Below are 25,992 nucleotides of genomic sequence, written 5' to 3' on the forward strand. Positions count from 1 at the left end.
TGGCAGTGACTGTACATGTGTAAAGGATAAATGGAAAATCTATGCACATATCTCCCAATTTTGCTGTGATTCTCCAAACGCTCTCAGAAGGGCCTTAAAAATTCCTCATCTAGCAGAGAGTAATACAGATTGTTTGCAAGCTATGATGGAAACCACATTGTAAAGTTAAATCTTCTGATAGCCATTAGAAATTATAAACATTGTTTATATTTATATTTATAATTATAATATAAACTAATCATAAAATTAATTGTAATAGCATATCTTTTTAAACCAACAGGTCAAAATTCCATTATATCAATACACAAGCAATAAACAGCAATACTTTCAATCTATTGATAATCTATTTATGTAGTAATAGGATTTCATATTACTTTTCACAACAAATATTTGGAACATAATGGATAGCTTATTGTATAGTATGCCTCTGTTCAGACTACCCACTTGAAGTGCTCACTCATCACACATATTTAGTAGTAACAGCACAGGCCTTTACCAATAAGGATGTCTATTTATTAAGAGCAAGCCAGAGGCCATTCATCATACAGTATCTACCGAGAAGCTTTCTAACTTTGTGGTCAATTCATGGGGAATTTCAAATAATAGATTATGTCCTAACTGGGTTTCTGTTGCTATAATAAACACTATAACCAAAAAAAAAAGAAAGAAACCAAATCAAATCAGAAACTCAAGGCAGGATCTTGAAGCAGTAAACACTGAAGGACCTTGTTTACTGGCTTGCTACCCTTGACCTGTGCTCAGATACCTTTTTTATATAATATATCCCAGGCCTAGGGATAGCACTGCCTAAACTGGGCTGAGTCCTCTTACATCCATTAACAATCAAGATAGTGCCCAGATACCCCAAGAGGCCAATCTTAAGGAGGCAGCTCTTCATTTGTGGCTCTGTCTTCCCAGGTATGTCAAATTGACAAGCATGACAGTTAACAACACAGAAAATCAGCTACATCCAATTAAACATGGATTTTCCTACAACTAAGTGTTCTTCCAACTGTCACATCTTACACCATCCACAGTAAAACATAGCAGGTAATAAAATCTGAAGATAACGGTGAAGGCTCAAGTGCCAGACTATGTTTAAAGAATGACTCACTTAATTGCCACAATAACCCTTCGAAGTGGGTACAGTGATGTCAGAATCTTGGACGACTAGCATAGATATGCAGTGTGGGGATTCAGTTCTATCTCTCTTGCCACGACTGTGGCTAAGTTTTACTGAGAGCTTTCTATGAGCAAGGCATGATTAATCAATCAAGGAGCATGCCATCATGCTTCGCTACATGCCATGCACTACAATGTGGGGTTGATTCAGATTTGTTAACTTAATCTTTAGTGAACTAGTACTTGACAAATGCTGGTCTTACATGCTAGAAATAGTATGCAATACCTCAAAAGCAAAGAATATGTTTTATTACCATTGGTTAATAAGGAAGCTGCTTTGGTCTATGATAGGGCAGAGTATAGATAGGCTGAAAGAGATATATAGAGAGAGGGTAGGCAGAGTCAGGGAGATGCCAGGTAGCTGCCAAAGGAGAAATATGCCCAGAACCTTTCCAGTAAGCCACAACCTTGTGGTGATACACATATTAATAGAAATGGGTTAATTTAAGATATAACAGCTAGGTAGGAATATGCCTAAGCAATTGGCCATGCAGTGTTGTAATTAATATAGTTTCTGTGTGATTACTTGGGTCTGGGTGGATGGGAAATAGTGCAGTCTCCATTTACAGCAACCCATGCAGAATCTGCAACTGTTAGATGGAGGAAGCAGATCTGAAGGAGTCTGGCTCCCTTTGCTGTAATGTTAGTGTTTCTGGCCCTGACATGGGAGTCTCAGGCATGGTTGATAGATCTAAAGTCTTTATTTAAATGACAGAAGTTAGATAAACCAAATAAAAATAGTAACTGAGAGTTCCAATGGTATGCAGATGGGATAAACACCAAGACCCAATTTGGCAAACTTGGTACCTTACACAACACTGTTTATATTTTCTCTTAATATAAATTCCAATGGCAAAATTGTATGTTTTATCCATTATTTGACCACCAAAGTATATTTAATCCCAGCAGTAAACAGTGTTTTAGTGTCCTCAGTTTACCCTTTTGAATTTCCACAGTTCTTAGTTTATTATCTTTGCTTGTCCCCAAAATGTGAGCTTGAAGTCAGTGACTTTTTCTGACATATACTTGTGCACAGAATGTCCCTGCTTATGTGTTGAAATTAGCCTTGTCTGTTAGAGAGGAGTGCTGCGGGAGCTCCTTCCGCTCCTTCAGCCAATCGCTGCTGAGATACCAGCCCATTGGGGCGTGGTCTCTCTTTCTTTAAAAAAACAGCGGCTGTCCTCCACTCTCTCTCTCTGGCTTCCAGCTCTGCTTCCGGCTCCTAGACTCCTTTCCTGTTCGCGCAGAGGGGCTGTTGTCTGGGACGGTAATCTGTAAGTTTTTCCCCTTTGAATAAATAACCATTCTATTAATCATAATTCCAAACTGGTGTGGGATTGCTTGTGACTTATGCCTTCAGAGGAGTGTTTTAGTTATATTGATAAAGAACATAGTTGTGTAGAGAGACCTGTCCAGAGCTGGAAAGTAATAAAGACTGAAGACCTCTCTAAGGACCAGCTCCTGCCCTAGCCCTCCTTCTTCCACTGGCTTCCTTTCTGATCCAGATTTTCTGCCCTTCCATGGATTTTTCTCATGTGGAGGCCCCCACAGACTTGTTGGCCTTGACTATAGCCACTCAGGAAACCACAGTCGGCTCTGCTTGCATTCTCTCGCTCTCTAGCTTTCCTGATGCAAATTTCCCAAAGACATAAGCTGGTTGTAATGTATATCTTTTTATAACAGGTCATTAACTGGTGCAGGAGAATTGTCTGTATTCTGTCAATCATGTTTTAAATAAACGCTGATTGGCCAGGCAGGAGGTATAGGCAGGAAAACCAGACAGGAAGTGGAAATGATGCAAGGAGAGCAGGAGAATTCTGGGGAGTAGGAAGTTGATTCTTCCCATTCCTGCCCAGATCACCAAAGCAGCAGGATGTGAGCTGCCCCACTGAAAAAGGTACTGAGCCACATGGCTAACATGAATCACAAAAATGGGTTAATCAAGACATGAGAGTTAGCCAGTAAGAAGCCTGACCTACTGGGCCAATCAGCTTTATAACTTATAGAGATCTCAGTGTCATTTTTCTCTGGGACTAAACATCTGGGAGAACTGGTCTGGACAAAAACACAAACAAGCTGGCCTTCTCATGTTACAGAATGGTGCCCATGTAGGTAACTGAATCCACAGAAAGCCTGGGAACGCTTGGGAAAGATTAGAGTAAAGCATTTCACTTTTCAGCCGTGGCAGAAAAAAAGCTAAGCTGTTTAAAAATGTTGGCTTTCTGGGCCGTCCTGCCAGGGAAAACTCTGACTCTTTCAAGCATGCAGTCAAGACTATGGATACAATGTTGCAGCTTGCTTCCTGGCAAGGGCCTTGAAACACCTTAAAAGCTTTTGAGTGTTGTCTTCTCCATATTCCTTAGCAAATTAAAGACCCATGTGGTCAGAAAAAGAGAGATATACAGTAAAGAGAGATTCAAAGAGGAAGAAAACCTCTAAATGGTTTACAGTGTGTTAAAAATATATGCAGGCTTTTAAAAAAAGGTTTAATGCCTTAAAATAAAAAAGAAAGAAAGAGAATAGTTGAGTGTGGTGGTACACACCTTTAGACCCAGCACTGGGGAGGTAGAGACAGACGGATCTCTGGGAGTTCAAGGATAGCCTGGTCTACAGAGGGAATTCCAGGACAAAGATATACAGAGAACCTGTCTCAAAAAGCCAAAAGTTACATGAACAAGAAAGGCAGGACCGTGAGGAGTGCATTCACCCACTGATAAAAGGGGACTGATCTAATGAGAGTTCACCAAGGCCAGTTGGACTGGGACTGAACGAGCACGTGATCCAACCAGATTCTCTGAATGTGGCCGGATTCTCTGAAGGTGGCTAGCATGGGGTCTTTCTGAAAAGTCATTGACAATGACACTGGGACTTGTTTCCTCTGCATATACTGGATTTTTGGGATCCAGTCTGCTTGGATGCTCACCTTCCTGGACCTGGAGGGAGGGGGGAGGAACTTGAACTTCCCACAGGGCAGGAAACTCTGACTGCTCCTAGGGCTGGAGAGGGAGGAGGAGAGGGAGTGGGGGAATTGGGAGGGTGTTGGGAGGAGGGGCAGAAATGGAAACTTTTATAAATTAATAAACTTTTATATATATATATATATATATATATATATATATATATATATATATATATATATGCCAAAAGTTAAAAGTAAAAATAAAAGAAATAGAGGTTAAAATAAAGCCACATAAAGATGGAAAATACACAGAGAATCTTGATACTGTATGATATTATGCTCTCTTTGAATTGTTTAAATGCTGAGGAAGGAGAAACAGCTGCTAAAAGATATTTGCTTATAAATGCTGCAGAATCAATCCAAGATAGATATTTTGAAAACACCTTGGCTTCAGAATTGAAGTCAAAAGGTATGTTACTTTGGAGAAGAGATTTTGCTTTTATTTCCACAGAAAATGAGAGGCTCTGGATTTATTCAGAGTTAAGAAAAATCATCTTTGACCAAGGGAGACCTCCTGAGCAATCTCTGTAGAAACAGATGGCCCAGATGTCTGAGTTCTTCATCCAGAACAGATTCAAGATTGCTGCCTGAGATGATCAAGATTCACAGGATACTTCAGTCAGGACTTGATCATAACTCTAAATTTTCTTTAGGTCCCCATAAGATTATCAGCGCCCCCAACCAGCTGGAAGTAGTCTGGAATACTACACCCACATTCCCAAAAATGGACTATGGATATTTTCCTTTGTTTTTCTTTTTTTTTTAAAGAAGAGGGGGAAGTGGTGCGGGAGAATTGTCTGTATTCTGTCAATCATGTTTTAAATAAACGCTGATTGGCCAGGCAGGAGGTGTAGGTGGGAAAACCAGACAGGAAGTGGAAATGATGCAAGGAGAGCAGGAGAATTCTGGGAAGGAGGAAGTTGATTCCTCCCACTCCTGCCCAGATCACCGAAGCAGCCGGATGTGAGCTGCCCCACTAAAAAAGGTACTGAGCCACATGGCTAACATAGATCACAAAAACAGGTTAATCAAGACATGAGAGTTAGCCAGTAAGAAGCCTGACCTAATGGGCCAATCAGCATTATAACTTACGGAGTCCTCTGTGTCATTTTCTTTGGGGTTAAGCAGCTAGGGGGCTGGGCAGGACAGAAATCCGAACAAGGAGGCCCGGCCTTTTCATGTTACAATTAATTATTAAAAACACCAAGCAAAAAACAAAAACTGCTGCACCTGACAAATCCCACAAGTTCGCCTGTCAACATTAGACAAGCCAGTCTGTCTCCACCAACCTCCACCACACCGTTATCTCCCAGGCCTTCTTCTCTGACTTGCCACCTACACATCCTTTCTACTAAACTATTCTATGAATCATACTTTTAAATATATCCAAAAAATTTCTAATCCTATCCCCTCTGAACTCATCAGACCATAGTTAAGCTACCACTCTTTACCAAAATAAACTGCAACAGCCATTTAACTGATGTATGTATGGCATTAAAAGCATATTTTTCATATAGCAACTAAAATGATTCTCAAAGTATTTAAACCAGATCGCATCCCACCCTTAACTTAAGCCAATAATACTCATTTCATCTGGCGTGAAACTTGAGCATCTCTGGAGTCCACGAGGCCTTGTGCTTTTGGTCCCGTCTGCCTCAATGCAGCCCTTTCCACTCCTCCTGCAATTATGTTTTCTTCTCAGTTTCTTTTTCATTCCCTGCTTTCTCATCCTTATTCCTGCTGCTCTGTCTCCATGAACCCATCATCCGCATGCCTTATTCTTCCTGCCACTCAGCTCTCAAGTCTGCTGTGCTTTGCCACGACAGGCTTCTTTGTCTCCCTCCTTGGTTGGTTCCCATCACATCGCTGTGTAATTTTTGTCATTGCATCTACTGCAAGGGGCATCATCCTGGTCCTTTGCTTATCTGTTTATTGTCTCTCCTCTCCCCCCACTGCAGTGAGGCACCTGCTCAGGTTCCAGTCTGTGACTTTTAACACTGGAGCTCTGGCACCAAGACATTAGAAGCACATGCTGAATGAATGGATGAGTCTCCTTGAGTGACAGAGGTGACTTCTAAGTCATTGGCTGGTTAACGCCTCACCTCACATGGAATTAGAAAGAGGGACCCAAATGCGGGGCCGAGCATGAGCTGGATCCACAGCACAGGATGAGCTTCTCCCCTTCCCATTGCACACTTGGCAAGTGTTTCCTGGCCAAGTAAGTGAATGGATGTGGGGTCAAAGGTCACCGTGCCTCCAGTGATGCCTGCCGGCATACAGTGATACTGAAAAGAGCTGAGTTTGCTATTTTTCCTACTGATTTCATCTCGCTTCCAGATAGACGCATTATAGAAAGTGTCAGAGACACACTGTTTATGTGGCTAGAGGCATTTGGTTGAAATTGAAGTGATTTTTAAAACTACAGAGACACCGCTGTCTGGCACCAGAAATGATCTGAGTTGAGAAGGCATCCCACCGCATTCTCGTTTCTTCTTGCACAACGTAACACATTTACATTTATTTCCTTCTATGGCACTCTTTGCTCCAATGCAGAATATTGATGCTTTGCATTTTTATGTGCATAAAGCAAACATTAAACTTTATCATTCTTTACAGAACAATTGCTCTATAGAGGGTCTGAATTCTATTTCTAAAGACCACGAAGAACAGAGCAATAATTCGAGATTTGGAAGTAGTAAGTAAGGTTCATCTTGATCTAAGACTATTTCACACTGACAAAAAAAATTGTATTTAATGGCATTTTATCTGTGGTGCTCACTCTTTCTTGACAATTGCTATAACGACTTGCAAAAAGATCAAAGACACCAATCCTCTTATTTTGGCAAACAATAAACTAAATCTAGGTATAAATAAGAATAAATTCTTGAAATGTACCATCAAGACAGATTATTCCACAACACATTTTTAGCTGTGAGGAAACAGGGACCCACACATCCCTAAAGTCTTTTTGATGTCAACACTTACAGAGTGTTGTTATGATGAACACCACGACGTAAATTAATTTGATCTACGAAATCTCAAAATGTTATCTTACACTGTGTAAACATAATTTGTTCCTTTGGGCAATTTGTTATAGACTTCCTCGCCATTACAGAAGATTAACAGGTTAATCATCTGTAGTGTGGCTCTCTGTCATATTGGGTAATGACTGCAGAGGCGTCGATGCAAATTCTTGCTTAATGGTAGTCTTGCTGTGAGTTCTAGATGGGCAGTGTAACTTCTCTAGGTTTTAATTTCATAAATGTCAATTTGTTCTTTAAAATAATGACAGCCATGAAAAGAGAGCCCATTCCCCTTTCATCTTCAAGGCCCGCATGGCCAAGGGCAGTGCTGGCACCATATTGAAATGCTGTCTCAGTTAGTAAACCTTACTCACTGGAGTACATTGGGACATCCAGACTTAATAAAAACAACTGGTCTGGGAGAATAAGGGAGAAGGGAGATCTGGTTACCAAAAAATCATATTGCCATTGAGGTTAGGAGATGGCTCACTGGGGAAAATACTTGCTGTGGACGAATGAGTACCTGAATTCACATCCCAAGAACCCACATAAAGCCAGATGAAGTTGGTCATGTCTGTAATCCTTGCCCTTTTGCAGCAAGATAAGAGGCAGACATGTAAATTCCCAGAAGCTCAAGGGCCAGTTACATAATGTACACAGCAATGAACCAAAGGCCCTGTCTCAAGCAAGGTGAAAGGCCAGAAACGATGCCTAAGGTTACCCTCTGACCTCCACTGTTGTGCACGCATGCCCGTGTGCACACATGCAATCCTATATACATATCATACATGCACAACATGTTTTAAAAGGAACCTGATAACTCTGGTTTTCAAGAATATTTTTTGCAAGGAATACAAATGCCTAAAAAATAGAAGATTGTGGTCATTCATGCTAATAATTAAATAAATGTACTTATGGGGTTTTCTATCAGGAACAGTATAAGGAAACAGGTGCTTTCATATCTTTTTGTTAGGAATACAAATATTATGATTCAAAGAAGAATTTAGAAAAAATTATAAAAATGTGAGCTATGCATTTTTCATAGTAATTTCATCTGAAAAGTGAAATTACAAAACAGTCTTGGTGGTAGCCTTATTTGTAATAGTGAAAAACTGAAACAACCAATAAGTGCATTGGTAGACAACTGGCTCTATCAATTATGGTCTAGCTATGCAGAAAATGGAGACCTAGTTATGAGCCAATAAAAACGGTAGCTGTGGATTTAAAGGACACTTGTAACCTGTAAATAAGCAAATATTAATTTGCAATATCACAACTATAACAAAACCATTTTACATAAATTGAGGGTATAAAAAGGCAGTGTAAAACTACTGAGGTGATTGCTTCTGTAAAGTGTTCAGAAGGGCTCCAACATTCTACTTCGTTCATCCTGAGTCTTTATGTATTTTTGGGTAGTGTTAGGTTCACGGTTGAGAGATGTGGACAAAGATGTCTCATTTCTCCCTTACACGGGCAAAGCCTCTTCCGTTGTCAGCATCCTCCACTAAAGTGGTACATCTGATGCAGCCGATGTCATTGTCCCTGCAGCTCATAGCCTATAAACTAAGGCTTACTCCAGCTTTAGACAATTGGTCAACTTGGAGAAATACCCATTATGACATATGTACACCCTTAAGGAATGAAACAACATATTTTCAACTGTCTTAAAAATCCTTTGTGGGCCTGAGAAGATGGCTCAGTTGGTAAAGGGCAGATAATCACAAGCATGAGGAACCCACATTAAAAATACTGGGCATGTGATGTGTGTTTATAATCCCAGCATTGGGGAGGCAGGGACAGGCACCCTGGAATCGACTGCCCAGTCAGCTTTGCCTCATCAGCTCCAGAGCAAAGAGAGACCATGACTCAAAATCATGTGGGTGGCACCTGAGGACATCTGAGGCTGTCCTCTGACTTCCATATATGCACACCACATACACACGCATGCACACATACACACACATGCACACATATACACACATACACACATACACACATAGACACAATATACACACACATGCACACACATACATGCATGCGCACACATACACACACATACACACATAGACACAATATACACACACATGCACACACATACATGCATGCGCGCACACACACAAACATGCACATACATGCACATACACTGCCTTGTGTTCTGCTGGCTCACTTGTCCTGCCCATTCCCCATTTCCGGCAGCCACTGACTATTTTACCGTCTCCTATTGTTTTGCAATAGGAATTTTTGCGCAGAAACAAATGCTATTGTTTCCAATAAAAAGGATGTAACAGTTTGGAGGACGAAGCAGAAGGTTAGGTAGAGACAAAGTAGAAAATGAAATCCCTTCCACATCCACTAAAATAAAACACATATGTAGAGATTCTGGGACATCATTCAGAGCTAAGCTTTGAAGATCAAAAGCTAACCAAACATGGCATGGACGTGGCCTCAGCTCTGGATGTGGAAATGCGGCTCTCGTATTTCAGCGCTCAGCTTTAGGGACATTATAACTAAGGGTTCTTTGCTCTCAAAGGTGCTCATGCTCCCTGATTAGCTAGGGAACCTCTCACCTCACCCTGCCTCCCTCTACCTTCCATGCCCTTGCCAAGGAAAGAGGATATACAACAGCCCTAACCCCCTGCAAAGCCCTTGTGTTTAGAAACCCTTCATTTGTGTAACTCCTCAAGACCCAGTCTCTAACTGACGTGCACCAAAGCAGTACAGAATCTTCTAAATGAAGCGTACAGAGTTCTCCCAGCTACATCAACAACAGCTCAATCATTTCCAGCCAGCTGCAAAAAGGAAAAGAGTAATCATTTCCCCTCCAGACAGGAGCTGTTTTTCCTTCAGGGTTTCTTGCTTGGCTCAGGAAATCAATTAGAAAACAAACACCCGTAATTCTTAGTCTTAAGGAACACAGTGACTCTGAGCCATTTCCCAGGCCTCCTGGCATGTGTCACCTATCTGTTGAGGACAGCAGGCTGCAAACTTGGAAGCAAGGTTCAGGGGGCTCTGCCAGCTGACAGCATCTCTTTATAACACACTAGTGACCAATAGTGCGGTCTCTGGATGCTTTGGGCGAGCTAAACACATCTGCTCAAAACTTGCTTCCGTGCTTATTAACTACGCGAGTTTGGGCAAGATGTTCATCCTCCACGAGCATCAGCTCTATACCCGATGAACAGTTCAGAACGGCTAGCTCATCGTGGTACCATTGGCACAAAAGGCAGTGATGCATGTGATCTCTTTGCACAGCTCATGGTACGGCATGCAGTACAATGATTCGTATAGCTTTTCTTTAATCATAATGGTGATGAAGATGACTCACAATTATCCCGTGATTTCAGACAAGAATCCAATGTGATGGTAAACAACTTGGCTGTGACGCCAATGGACAGCATTTACTGGTGGTGTGGTTTCAAATACACTTTGTCTCTGCATGTTAATCCGTGAAAACAGAGTCAAAATACATGCTCAGACTGCTACAGTGTTCCTGGAACATCAAGGAGCAATGACCAACCAGACTTAATTGCCAATAATTATGCATATGAATTTATGCACACCTGCACGAACAAAAAGGACACACATATCTCCTCTTTCTGATTTACCCTCAAGTCGAGCTGGGCTATGGGTACAAGGCATCTAACACTTCAGTCTTTGTTAAGGGCATGCTCTAAAGCATACATGGGAGTGTAGAGTTTATAGCCGCAGCTTGCTTATTAAACATTTGTATTAAAATTGTACAACCTTAAACTGCTTTATGATTTCCTGTTGGTGTTAAGGCTCCTCTCATTCTAACACTTATAGTGCTATAGTTGGCTGTGTAATAATAAAAGACAGTAACAGTTATTTGCTTATTTATGGTACTTTTTTCTATTTCTGCCTTTTTCATGGTAAATATATTAAAGCAATGTTTGTATGAAATATAATCTGTTTTTAAGACCATCAATATTAATGTAAAATATGAGGCTTTGGTCAGCAGAAGCTCTACCTCCTCCTTTCTAGGTAAGCAGCTCTCTATGTGCTATCTGCTCAGAATTATGCATGTGTTTATTAAAATGTCAACTTTGGACTTCATCTCTCATGCTGCTGCTGCTGAGGTCTGCAGTGGGCTGGTGATGTTTCCATTTTTAGCAGACATTCTATGGGGTATGTGCAGGCAGGGAGCCCCCAAACAACACACTGAGAATGAGCCTAAAGTCCAGTAACTCTGAATTCCTACAGAGGGCTCTGCAAGGGGTACTGGGAAGGAAATATGAGTGTGAGTTCCCCATTCCTTGAGATTCTCGGTCCCAATGTTTGAGAGTCCTTGGTCCCGATGCCCTTCCAATTCAGCTCTGGCAGCTGTGCCTCTAGCAAGCAATCATCTTGAATGCTCACCTCCTCTACCTTTGCCCCTTCGACCTATGAAAAATGCAACTCATTCTGTCAAAGATGGATTGGGGTCAGGGACGAAGGGAACATGGGTCCCTACACTCAATCAGCATTGGCTTTACTTCATAAGGTACATTGTGTGATGTCTAGTCCTCCTTTGGAAGGGACAGACAGAAACCTTGGACAGTTTTCCTTCTTTCCAGATGATAAGAAAGTAGAGTCTCAGATTCATGAGACCTTGGAGTGGGCACTTACATTCTCAGGAGATGTGATACATTACGCAGACATGCATGTGATGGTCCCTTTCTCTGATATTTATTGAACCTTGCTGTGGTTAACTTCCTTCGCCATTGTGTGATGATCTCAAAGCCCCATGCTCTTGTCTATTCTGGAAAGACTAAAACTGTTGGGGAAAACTAGACCTTATTTTTACAAATTTCAACAAAGGTGTTCTGACTAGTTTGATGACCACTAGACACAAGCCAGAATTATTAAAGAAGGGGGAGCCCCAACTGAGAAAATGCTTGCCCACCAAATTGACCTGTGGACAAGCCCATGGTTCATTATGTGATTGGTGGTTGATGTGGGAGGAACCAGAGCACCCTGAATGGTGCTACCACTGGGCTTGGAAGTCCTGGGTGCTATAAGAAAGCAAGATAACTCAACAAGTCAGGAGCAAGTCAGTAAGCAGTATTCTTCCATAGTTTTTGCTTCAGCTTCTGCCTCCAGGTTCCCACTTTGAGCTCCTGCCATGACTTCCCTCTGTGACAGGGTGTGGCCTGGGAGGTGTAGGCTGAAACAAGCCCTGACCTTCCCAAGTTGCTTTCAGTCATGGTGTTTTATCACAATGGAAGCACTGAGACAAAAACTGTGCTTGTCTTCTTCCAGGCCACAGAGCTGCACACAGGTCACCAGGTTCTTGCCACCGCATCCCCTCCCACGCTTTGCTAAACCCCACCCAGTGAGGCAGACAACCCTAGGAAGGACAAGCTCACCACACACTGATTCAATCTCTGCTTCTCATCACCTCCCCATCATCTGCCTTGATCGCGAGGCCCTATATTCATTGTCAGCACAGGCTCTGATCCTGATCTTTAAAAGCCTGTTCAGACTTTACCCCAGCGGGGCAGGTACCAGAGTTAGTCCTCCAAAGTTGAAAGGGAGATGCTTAAGAATCATCTCCCTGCATGTATACATTGCCTTCTGCTCCTTCTGATGGTAGCTAGTGACTACCAGAGTTTTATTTGTCTCCTGAATTAGAGAACTAATTCACCTTTTAGAAAAAAAAATTCCTTAATTAGCTCATCAAATTCTTATCCTCTAGAAAAAGGAAGTGGAGGTTTAGACAGACAATCTGCCTGTCAACATCTGTTTGTTTGTTGTGGGAATCCCCTCTGTGTGCTGTGATTACCATTCATGAATAAAGAAACCGCCTTGGCCTGTTGATAGGACAGAACTTAGGTAGGCAGGGAGGACTTGACTGAATGCTGGGAGAAAGAAGGGTGGAGTCAGGGGACACCATGGATCCACGGCCAGAGGTAGACACGTTGAAACTTTGCTGGTAGGCCACCACCTCGTGGTGATGTACAGATTAATAGAAATGGGTTAAAGTAAGATGTAAGAGTTAGCCAATAAGAAGCTAGAGTTAAAGGGCCAAGCAGTGTTTTAATTAACACAGTTTCTGTGTGGTTATTTTGGTTCTGGGCTGCCGGGACGAACAACTGTTCTTCTCCACCATTTGTTTGCATCACGTATGGGCATCTCAGAGTGTGTTCCCACCTAACTGGCCTCCAGTGATATCAACCAGAGAAAGCTCTGGTGGTAGCCTGGCAACCTGGAGGTCAGGAGCAATAATAGGCCAGGAGTTTCCCTCATCTCTCATCAATCTAGGAGCATCACTAAAAACACCTTCACTTCCCCCTGTATCTCTCCCTTCTTGGAGTTTCTTATCATTATAGAAGCAAATTCTACCAGACAGGCCTCATCCTGCTAGCAAACGAAGACTACTAGGGCCTCTTTATATGAGCCTTTCCCAGAGACTACTAATAAAGGTCAGATATTAAATAGTCTAGGCTTTATAGTCTGAATGGCAAAATGGAGACTGATTGATGGGTGTCTAGGGTGGTCTGAGTGTCTTTTTCTCGTGCGGTATTAAAACATCTGAGAGAAGCAAGCTAAGAGAAGCGTTGTTTGGGGTCACAAGGCTACCGTCCATCCTGTCCTGGAAATCAAAGCTCCAGGAACTTAAAGCATCTGGTCACATTGCTTCTACGATCAAGGACCAGCGAGTGATGAATTCTCTGTTTACACAATCCAGGATACCCAGCCAGGGGATGGTGCCCCACATAGTGTCTTCAACCAGCTTAATCAAGATCATCTCGGTCAGTCATTCCCAGAAGCTCACTTTAGTCTGTCCAATCCCTCACAGATGTGCCCAGAGATTTGTCTCCTAGGTGACTTTAGTGTCTGTCATATTTATACTTAACATAAACAACATTTAAAAAATAATCATTTGAAAATACAAACCATTCTCAGAGTGTGTCAAGTTAAAGGAAGTGGGAGGGGGGCAGATGGATTTTTTTCTTAGGCTTTGATTTGTCAAGCCCTGCTCTCGTCCTAGGGGTGGCTGTGACTTCTCTCGCTAGCTGCTGGTTTCTGGATGCTTGAAGAGCCCGATTCTGATTGCTATCATTTGAACATGTGGTGTTCTCTACAGGTTCATGGGCTTAAAGTTTGCTACCCACTAGCTGACAGTACTTAAACAGGTTGTAGAAAACTAAGGAGCCGACCCTAGCTGGGTGTGGTGTGTCACTGGGGGCTCACCTTTGCTGCCCTAATCCCTTGCTACCTCTCTGCTTCCCAGCTACCTTAAGGGGAAGAGCTTCATAGCCCACAGATTCTGCTAGACAACATCCACTCAGGCCCAAGGGAAGGGGCCAGCCGACCAAAACCTGAAACTATAAACCAAAATAAATGATACCTCCTTGTTCTCTCCTATGTTTTAATCCATCACTTCTGTAGAGCTCACCGATCAAATGATTCCTGCAAGTTACTTCCTATATTGATCTTTTCAAAACCAAGCTACCTGAAGTGAGTTCTCTTTTCCAGAATGAACTCTGACAGGTAACGTGTAAAACGATAACCCATGGGGTGTATGCTGTCCTCCGTTGTAACTTTCCAGTGCTTTTCGGTCTTCAGAAATGCATTCGCAAATATGTTTCTGTGGGACTGTCGTCTTCATCATTCATTAAAAGTTGGATGGCTTGTGCTATCAAGCAGGGTTAAAGCTGTCACCTAGGGCTAGACGCAGTGACCCCTGAGAGGATCCCGTAAATCAATACCGGGAATAAAAAACTTAAAATACTGAAATCGTTCCCCATGGCCCAATACAACACAACTTTGCCAGCAAAACTAAAGGAAAACGTTGGTATACAGAGTTACTTTGTAGACGCATGCTATCATCAGAGGTGAAATGTGGAAGGCAATGCAGAGACGCTAGATTTTCCGGCCTCCCCCTCCCCACCACCTCTTTCCTGATCACTGCACAGCCTTCCTCACTGTCCCCGACTCTAGGGCTTTAAAGAGGTGGTGGGAAACTAAGGAGTGGATCCGTTTGCCATCTGCTTGCACAGCCAGATCCATTCATGGCTTCCATCCTTGACCCCATTTTAATCAGCATAAACTCTGAACCTTTCAAGCCAGCCTTTGCTTCTGCCTCGTCTCTTGCTGTTTGCCTCCCAATCAAGCAAGCACATGCTTCTGTTTGTTCCCAGCTCTCTTCCTACATCAGACACCAGGCCCATCTACACCTGTGCTTCACGTCCCCTGCACTATGTGGCTCAGCTGTCTTCGAAGAGTTTCCTCTTATCTTTCAGTTCTGCGCCTCGTGCATAATTACATCGGCATATCATGTAAACCAGGTAAGCAAAAGGGATACGACTTCTTCCTTGGTCCTTTAACCTGCTTAGCTTCCTCTGTTGCTTTTTCTGAAGGTCCAGGGTTTGGGGTTTGTTCCTGCCCTACTTTCATTTAGTCTTTCTCAAGGAACAGCACATTCTTGCTTAATACATTCCTCCTTCCCTCACCCGGGCTGCTTTAATTACCTCCATCATCGGCCCTTCCCCATCACCCTGCTGCAGTACGTATCACATGGTCTGCTCAGTACCCACCAGCACTACTTCTGTTTCTGCATAATTCTCATTTTCTTCATAAGATTGTAACTATAAAAGTATCTGCGTGCGTCTGTATATACACACCTTTTATTTCTTTATTGTCTCCCATCCTCCACCAGTTGTAAATTTCATGAGGCAAGAGGCCATGTCTACCTTACTGAACAAGCGCATAGATAGTTAATGACCTTAGACTTTATAGGAGCTCACTAAATATGAATTGATAGAATGATGCATGTTACAGGATGGGACATTCACAACTCTAGACTAGTGACTGAAAAGCCCCATGATGCTATTGAAGGTTGTTGGATGCGCACAACCCGGTCTCTTTGTTTAAATGGTTTCTGCCATTACAATACAACGTGATGGTATGGGAGGTCCTTCTGTATATGTATTGCTTTTATTAGTTCATAAACAAAGAAGCTGCCTTGGTCTATGATGGGGCAGAGTAGAGCTAGGCTTGGAAAGGGGAGAAACTAAACTGAATGCTGGAAGAAAGAAGGCAGAGTCAGTGAGACGCTATGGAACCACCAGAGGGGAAAAACGCTAGCTGCCAGCTGGACCCTTGCCAATAGACCACGAGTCTCATGGTAAAATATAAAATAATGGAAATGAGTTAATGATAGATGTAAGCGCTAACTAGCAACATATGTAAGTGGTTGGCCAAGTAGTGATTTAATTAGTACAGCTTCTGTGTGGTTATTTCTAGTCTGGGCAGCTGGGAATGAACAAGCGGCATTCTACAACAACGTGATACCTTTTCAATGTACTCAATCTCTGACTGGTGGCTTCCCTGAACAGCAGACGGAACAAGGACCTGCAGGCTTAGCTTTTGATCAGTAACCAACAGAAGTGGTCAGATCATCACCGAGACTCCATCACCAGTATGATCCTAGCCCTGTTGAGATGTCTTGTTCATAGTTTTATGGAATCTCGGGTCCGCAAGCTGCCCATGGTGGCAACCTTTCTGTCCCAAGTCTCATGTTCTTTCCCTCTTAGGAGCTTCTCATGAACCTCTACCATGAAAACAATTTGCACTCAGATATTTGTCTCACTGCGTATTGGCAGAAATCCAAAGCAAGATGGCCACCCGATTTCTTGCCATCGCTCTCCTTCGAGGGAAGCTTAGCAGCAAGTCCACCAAAGAAGCACTATAGGCTGGGAGGAGAGCCCTGGGATTGATTAACTAAGGCAGCTTACTCTGATGTTCACTCAGCTTCTTCCCATCTGACCCCTCCCACGCCATCAGACAGTGTGAATGTCTGTATCATTTTCTGCACTCTCTACAATATTCTCTACAAATCACTGTGAAATAGTGCTCTCTGTCTTGTTTTTGCTGTCTAAGTGAACCTAAGTGCCCAATTCTTGCACCAGACTTCATTGGTAACAACACCAACACCGACAACATGCTTTGTGATACACTAGTCCACACGGTTGATGTTATTACCTAGGTGATGGTCACTGGCAGACTGTGAAGTGGATACTACTACTTCATTTTCACATGGGAGACGAAGGCCCAGCACCGTCTCAACTCTCAGACCAAGTGCTTGTAACTTCCCATCCACTAGACAGTAGAGCTTGGATTTGAAAACAGCACTTTGGATTGGGGTTTGCCTTGGGCCTGTAGACCTTGACTTCAGGATCGAAGCTCCCTGGGCCTGGCAGCACCAAATCTTACCGTAAAAAAAATTTCAGTTTAAGGTACAATGTTAAAATGAGATGTTATAGACTGGAAATTTCTGAAGCGTTCCCCAAACAGAGTGCAAACATTTGGTAATGAGAAATAAAAACGAAGCACCAAGCACAGACACAGCATTTCAGGAACACAAGATGCAAAACACTGCAGCCCTGACGACTTGTAGCTCCCCCACTGGCTCAATGGTAGGGAGAGAAACAAGAGTTTATCTCTACTGCCTCTGCATATGGATCTTAAGAAAAGTCTCTCCTCCCACCTCAGCTCTGACAGAGCTGCTAACACTGTGTAAAACCCAAAATTCCATGGCCTTTCTGTTTAGTTGCACTTATTCAAATGTTACAAAGAGGAAGGGGGAACCACAGACAGAGAAGGGAACAGATCCTGTTCTCTCAGTGCCAACTGAGCAGTCTGCTTTCCTTTTCTTTAGGGTGAATGTTCCATCCTTGGATCTCAGGGCTCAGGGTGAATCTCCCTCTCCTGCCCCAGTGACCATAAATAAATAATTTCCCCAACACCATGTTCATGTGACAGATTTCCCCATTCTGTCAGTCTCGGGTAGGGGTGGCAAACAAAACCCTGTAATAATCCCTCCTAAGAACACCGGAACTTCAAAAGCAAGTTAATTGTTATGAAACAATTAAATATGTAGCTTTTTTAATGTCTGCATGTAAGAAGAAGGGAAACTATAGTCTCTGGATCGTTGCTGCTTCAAGGATACTGTCGCTAATCAGTTATCTTTTCGTCTCTCTAGCTAATTCCCAGCTACCCTGATTTAATGAAGAAAGAGCAAATAACATATTAGAGGAAAACATATCGAATGTCAGGTCTTGTTTCAACACTCTGCCTGTACATCTCACTCGACACTGGGAGTGATACTGTGGAAAGTACCACTGTCTGTTTGACAGACAGCTCTCACAGGGTCTTGAGTTATCATGGTGCATGAAAAAATGGCGGAGCTCTTGGTGGTGGGAAAATGACCAGGGCCCCATGCAACCCTGGCCCAAAGGCATCTGTTCCCCTGTAAGTCACCAGTACATGGCTGCTCACCATGACATAAAAGGCATCAAATACATAGATTTTTGAGATGAAGAGTTAAGGACAACTTATTCTCGGAGGACTTATTTCTAAAAACAGAAAAAGAGCAATGCTCTACTGGGACTGGGAAGGAAGGAAGATGATACAAAGCCATGTAATGATTAGGTTTTCATTAACTGTGAAGTACCAGCTCTCCCACTGGGTATCGCTGAGAAAATTTATAGCATGGACCATGCTTTATAGTTGTGCCACATGAGAGGCGCTCCTCACAGCTGCCACGGGGTGAGGGCTACTCCAGGAAATGTTAACTTCTTTGTGTTTGTTCCTACCATCCTTATCAGCCAGGCAAGTTCCTATAGCTAGAGGAAACAACTTAAGAGAGGTCCAGGCTTGCACTCGCTTGGAAGTCCAGCCAGGAACGAGGAAGGGACAGGTTAAATATGAGGCAAATGGTGGTTTCTCCTCCAACAAGTTGGAATGAAAACCAACCCAAGTTATCACTGACGGGGCCTTGTATTTGTTCAGGGCGCATCTCACACATCGTTAAATGTTTTTAATGGCTGTCTAGGGATTGATTCCGTGGATGTTCTAGATTTATAAACTGTCCTGTTTCTCATTTGCTTGCTTGCCCTACCCCCGCCAGCCCATGAGAAGCAGTCCGGGCATCCTTTGTGCTGCATTCAGTTGTCATCCCAAAACATGTGCATTCTTCGGGTGGGTGTTCCTCGAATATATTAGGTACCTTAAAATGAGCAGCCCTGCTTTGCACTTCAGTGTCTAAGGGACATGCTAAGAATCTGAGACGCAGGACTCACCTCCCACCCCTCAATGTCAGGCAAGTTCACACCATGGTAACACATTACAGGAGATGGGAGAACAGTTAAGTACCACTCGTCTGTTTTAGTCACAGGCCAAAAAAAAGGGTCAGGTGGCGGATGTCTTAGTTCTACGATAAAATGACACACTGCTGAATAGCCATCCTCTCTGCCATCAGTATAAACAAAACACACACAGATGGTGGTGTAGAGGAAGTACACACTTTGGGTCATTTACTGGAAGCAGCATTTGAGTCTTTGTGAGTTATCTAGATGTTCTAATTGACATTATCATGTTAACTGAAGTCCTCTTATGACAACCAGGTGAGAAGTCCCTGTCGACCTGCCATCCATAACATATTTCTTATCTCCTTTTGCTTCAATGACTTGGTGCTTGAGTTTACGTCTTCATTGTGTTTGTGAATTAAACCGAACAGTTAGAAGTTACTGAAGGCTCCCATCATAATTCAAGGATTACGATCAAATCACTGACAGTGGCTTATGGAGTTTCACATACACACAATAATGTCTACAAATTCTTGCTTATTCTCGAAAACATTCTCCACAAGAGAAGGGCATGGCATTTTGTCGTATCCAAATGGAGAGCTGAAACTGCAAGCCAAACACTTCTCCTAGATGGATGGACGTTACCGGGCCACAGTGCAAAGTGTTTTGTGGGAGTTGGATGAGCAGTAACAGGGTGGACACGGTAAACAGAGAGGCAAAACTTTCTTTTCTTCTCTATCAAGAAAGGGGGAGTTCATATAGCTCATGGGAGAGTATTTCAGGCTCATCCCTTCTTGGCTTCCATATTTTCAGAGTCTTTGATCTGCTTTGCATATTGGTGTGGGAGTTCCCTCTGTGTGTTGTGATTACCGTTAATAAATAAAGAAACTGCAGTGGCCTGTTGATAGGGCAGAACTTAGGTAGATGGGAAAACTATACGGAATGCTGGGAGGAAGAAGGAAGAGTCAGGGAGATGCCATGGAGCCACTGCTGGAGATAGATGCACTGAAACTTTGCTGGTAGGCCATGACCACGTGGTGATGCACAGATTAATGGTGATGAGTTAAATTAGAATGTAATAGTTAGCCAATAAGAAGGTAGGGCTAAAGGGCTAAGTAGTGATTTAATTAATACAGTTTCTGTGTGGTTATTTCAGGCTAAGCTAGCCGGGCAGCCAGGAACCAATAGTATATGGACTCCTGAATAAGGTAGTGTTGGAAAGAAAATTCTGGGTTAAAAACATTGGTTATGCAATTTTGTGTCAGAACCCCAGTCAAAATCTTTCAAATAAGGGACTAATACTTGAAAGAGCAAGAGTAAAAACACCACCAGCTTCACCCCATTTCCCCAGATGCCCTTCATGGGTCCACATGCATGACACAGCAGTCGGGAAGGAAACGAAAAAGCCAAGACCCCTTTGGGGGTCGAATGACCCTTTCACAGGGGTCACATATCTGACATCCTGCATGTCAGATATTTACACTAGGACTAATAACAGTAGCAAAATTAGAGTTGTGAAGTAGTAACAAAAATAATTTTATGCTTGAAATCACCACAGCATAAGGAACTGTATTAAAGGGTGACAGCATAGGACGATTGAGAGCCACTGCCTTAAAGGGTGGCCCTTGCAGTTACCCACCGCTATGAGTGCCTGTTCAGAGATCATTGTGGAAGCAAAGCAGACATTATGAGACCAGGAATAAGGTTATCGAGCATCCCAGTCCCACCGCCTGGCATTGGCATTCTCATCTGGTACTCGAGATTCGAGACAGTGAACACTGGTCAATGAACAGGCACTGGCTTGATTTCTACTCCAGAAGACAAGGGTTTTGTACAGAACTTCTGGAAAGTCATCTTCCTCATTCTTCTTTACCAGCACAGCACAGACATTAACAGTGAATCCCCACGGAGAAGTGCTTAGCAGTTCTGAGCTTTGTATTCTGAGCAGGGGGCTTTTGAACACAACGTCAGTTCTACTTCCTTCATCCTTCGGATGCATAAACATCACTTCTTATGCTTCATTGCTCATAAATAAAAACACATTTGTTTTAGATCGTTTATGAGACTAATATATTAAAGTTCTGCCCTAAAATTTGTGAATCCTCTGAGCTACTTGATAGGGAAGAAAAGAATTTCCATGGGGAATATGTTTGGGAAACAATGGGTCTCTTGATGATTCAAAATGCACATTAGAACAATGAATTACTAAAAAGGATTTCTTGAGTTTGTTCCATAATACTCCTAAATTCTTTCTCCCATCTTCTTTCTTTTTCTTTCTGTCTTTCTCTTCCTTCATTTTCCTTTTCTTTAGATACAGTCTTATCGGGGCCCGTGAAAATGTTTTTGGAAAATACCACACTTACCTGCTTACAAAAAAAAAAAAAAAAACAAACTTGTAAAGGTTGATTTTTACTTTCTCCGTAATTATAGAGTCACCATCAGTTCACAGAAGAAATTAAATGAACAGATTGTATATTGATGACACACCAAAACACTGTTGAAAGTTTTTTTTTAACACCTCCCCCTCTAAGTTACTTGATGTCAATTATATGGGAGCTTTACAGGAATAAATTATTTCAAAATTGAATGAAGTTAGTCCATATTAGGTCTCTTGATCAGAGTAATGAGATGTGAGGTTGGGAACAAGCTCTGAAGGCCATCTGGCAATCAATCTACAGGCACGAACAGATATTGAATTGATAAAGGTGTTGAAATGGTTGTTTGCATAAAGTTAAGTATAACAAAAGATATATTAATTTCTTTCAAGCTAGGTAGACTAAAACTCTGCCTGCAGGGTAAAAGGACCAGCCAAAAAAACCCATCCTGGCCCTGAACCCAGAGCTCCTGAAAGAAATTCACCCTGGCCCTGAACCCAGAGCTAGTGATAGAAACACTTTAGCCCAGAACACAGAACCTAAGAAACACATTGTCTCTCTGAAACCAGAGCCAAAGAAATACACCTTGGCCCTAGAATCATGAAGGCTGACTGAGAAGCCAAGGACAATGGCACTGGGTTTTTATTCTACTGCATGGACTGACTTTGTGGGAGCCTGGTTTGTTTGGACGCTCACTTTTATAGACCTGGATGGAGGGGGGAGGACCTTGGACTTCCCACAGGGGCAGGGAACCCTGACTGCTCTTAGAGAGGGAGGGGGAGGTGGGGAGGAGGAGGGAAAAGGGAGGCAGGGAGGAGGTGAAAATTCCTAATAAATAAATTAATTAATTAATTAATTAAAAAAAAGAAATATGTCTTAGCCTTGAAAATAGAGCTAAAAGGCTAAAAAGGGTCTGCGAAAGAAACACAGTTTGGCCCTGAAACCAGAGTCAACTCTGCCCCTGACCAACTAAACCAATCAATCCCTGAGCAGAAAAACAGACCAATCACTGAAAAGAAAAATCTTCTCCCTGAAAGATCCACCCCGAAGAAGCCCTATATAAAAGTCTTTCTGCCTGTTCAGTTGCTGGCTGCCCTTTCTCACCATGGCAGAGGCAGCCGCTCTCCTGAACTCCTGCTTCCCAAATAAATCTCTTTCTTAAAAGGGTTTTGGGTGAAGATCTTTCATAGGCTCAGAAGAGGACCTTGGCTGGTATGTTCCCTTAGGGGGTCTGCGCATAAAAAAAAATCAAAGAAGAACCTTTCCTTATATGTTAGGGGAGCCGAGTAGGAAAGAGTAATTTTTCCCAGGAGCCAAAGGAGATTGCTACATTTCTGTAGAGGCTTCCGGTTAGCAGAGTGAAGCAGAAGAAGCAACATCTTTGGCCAAGAGCTGAGCAGAGGAGAAACGAACAGTTCAAATAGAACATTCCCTTAGGGGAACAGAGCAGAACTCAGCTGTAACTGCTCTCTAGGAGAGGAGCAGGATTACTATGTACTGGGGGTAGACCATCCCCCACCACACCCCAGCTTCAGGTATAGCCTGACTTCCCAATGAGTCAAGCTTGACTTCCCAACGAGTCAGGATGCCTTTCCCTCCAGAACTTTCCTCTTGCAGCTCCAGCCTCCAGAGGTGTCCCTTTGCCTCTCCAGAGCTATACCACTGGCTTACACTGCCTCTGTCCCTTGGTAGCAGAGAGAGTGTAAGGGGAAAATGAACTTATCTGTCAATACCCCAGGATGATGGTAAGGGGACTTCCTTTAAAATGTCATTGGGATGAGTAAATGAGATTGGAGAGGTACTCATCTAAGCAGATTTATCTGGTACACAGAGAGAGTATTAGATATTAGTATCATGAAACATGTTATCAGCCAGAAGTGCACAGTCAATATACAATTAAATGTAACCTACAAATCTAGATAGAATGTGAGGAATCTTAAAGTTGGAGAAAATAATTATATAAGTGGGGTCTCTCTGTTGATAGTCCCAAACGCTGGGCCATAGTGGGAGGCTATGGAGGACAATCAATACTGGGTTAAAGGCAAATCCTCCCAGTGTGGAGTGCGGAGGTGGACACACTAGTTATGACATTCTGTGGCTTCAAGCAGCATTTCTTCCTACCCAGAAGTCCTTCAGAGCCTGCATTTTTCTCCCAGAAACTACAGAAGGATTCAAGCCTCCCGCTGTGAGGCTGCTAAGCACCAATCATCATTCCTTACCTGAAGGGGTAGGCAAAGGCTATGTCAATGCTGAGGTTACTCTCTGTCTTGTTAACGCAGTCCACACTCAGCCGCAGGCCTCCTGAATAGCCACCACATGTTGCAAATGCAAAGATTGCAAAAAGCTGCGGAGAACAAGAGAGAAAAAGAGAAAGCAGCTATTAGGATGGCGGGGGTCATAAAATCATAATCTGGAGCGCAGGGTCAGGGCAGAAAGAGATTTTAGGCCTCTGCAGAGCAGCATTGCCTCCTACTGAGCTGCAGGAGGATGGACAGGAGGATGTCAGGCTGCAGGGGTTCTAAAGAAGAGTCCTGTAACTTAGAGAAATGCTGCTTTGGGGGGCGGCGGAAATGACGGTGAGCGCATAATGCAGCACCACGCCTCAGGCGGTGATGGCATAATTCCATAGACTGAGACCTGGAAAGGTGCCTGCGGATGCCTCCAGAGAGGTGTTTCCTTTACATTTACCGGGGTCATTTTCTTCAATAAACACGATATTTCTTTTGGAATGGTATAGATTGCTTTCTGTAAAAGCATGGCCTGAGAAAGCTAGAGTTAGGGCACAGAAGATCGGTTGAGTAAGAGGTTCCCTTCGGAGCATCGGCTCTCAGAGTGCTTTGCCTCAATTCCCCATGGGCAGCCAAGGCTCTGCGTTGCCTGCAGTTTCTAAATTAACCAGTGGAAGATTCGGTGCTATGAGCTAATATCATGCCTTTTCCTGATGGGAAATATGATCTGTGGGGAAGAAGGCACTGAAAAGGAGGAGTATGATCTCAGAGAAGTCTTCCAGACCTGAGAAATGCCAACGAGGCGGCAGCAGCCCATGCCGGGGTGTTTCCAACATGAGAAACAAGGAATAGGAGACTCCATTACTTCATACTCTGCCTAAATTTAAAAGGATGCCCTGCTCATGGCCAAAGAAAGCCACCCCAATGCGGTCTGCACTAACTCATCCTGAAAGACTCCAATTTATTTTAGTTTTGGAGAGCAGTTTCTTGTAGTAGTTTGTCCTTCTACCCACACTGGGGGCCTGAGTTCACTTTGTGCACTGAGAGGAGCAAATTATGTGTGGATTAAAGGCAGGGATCCTGGAGGATAATGTTGGGGACATTACTATAGCCATGACTTAGTTTTCTCCTCAACAAAACAGCACTGGCAATATGTCTTGAGCTATTCTGCTGTTTGTGACATGAGACAAATAATTACTTGGGGAAATCTGCCGGTACTGGAGAAAGGTCTGTCCCGAAAATTCAGAATGAGAGCTATCTGCCAGATGACCAATTGGTGGAAAAACACCTTAAGAACTGTCTTCCTCAACTGCTTATTTAACATTTGTAGGAAAAGTCTGGTCAATGACAGCAATACATTGTAAAACCCTCAGGAAGTAGCTAACATTTGGTGGACGATTTTTACATATATGACAATTTTCAAAATCAGTATTATAAACTGTGATACAAATGATGTAGTAGACAAAGTGAAAAAAAATGGATTCATATGTGTTAGATGTGTGGAATCCGTAGAATGTGTCCTTCTGCCACAAAGTGAGCACTCAGTAAACGCTGGTGAATATTATTATTGCTGTAAATAGTGAGGTTTATGATATGTTGTTTGGCTGGAGAGACGACTCAGTAGTTAAGAGCATTCACTGTCTGCTGTTTCAAAGGCCTTGAGTTCAAATCCCACCAACCACCTGGTGGCTCACAACCATCTGTAATGAAATCTGTTGCCCTCTTGAGGAAGGGACCTGGTTAATCATCCTCATCAATTTCGGCCATGAAGCCCAATATGGACAAGTTCAACAGAACTGCCATACCCAGGCTGCCCACGCATGCAAGGACATACATTTCATTTATGATAAGTTGGTTCAAGCCATAGAGTATGGAATTTAGGTTTAAGCCCTAGCTAGATCCACACAAATCTCAGCTCCAGTGAATCAACAATAAACTATGCAGTCGAAGAAAAGTCTGTTCTTGTTTTTGTTTGTTTGTTTTGCTTTCCAGCTTACCCAAGTGATGGGACCGACAGGCATTTAGCAGCCACTTCAGCCCACTCTACAATCCCACACGATGCTCAGAGCTCAGGGCTTCAGAGACGTTTGACAGCTGCCTTCCCATCAGCTCGTAGTGTTGACAGGAATGAGA

At 42.9% G+C, this 25,992-nt stretch overlaps 1 protein-coding gene across 2 annotated transcripts in view; it reads right to left on the bottom strand.

The window, feature by feature from the left end:
* Positions 1–25,992, bottom strand: part of Synpr (synaptoporin) — a 340,860-nt gene that overhangs the window by 110,981 nt on the left and 203,887 nt on the right. For both annotated transcript variants that reach the window (XM_048421427.3, XM_048421428.3), the window contains one exon: positions 23,851–23,975. In XM_048421427.3, coding sequence (XP_048277384.1) covers positions 23,851–23,975 — 125 coding nt within the window. The remainder of the gene's footprint in view (positions 1–23,850; positions 23,976–25,992) is intronic.

Source organism: Myodes glareolus, chromosome 5 (assembly GCF_982192425.1).
Source record: "Myodes glareolus chromosome 5, mMyoGla1.1, whole genome shotgun sequence".
In the NCBI taxonomy this organism is placed as follows: Eukaryota; Metazoa; Chordata; class Mammalia; order Rodentia; family Cricetidae; genus Myodes; species Myodes glareolus.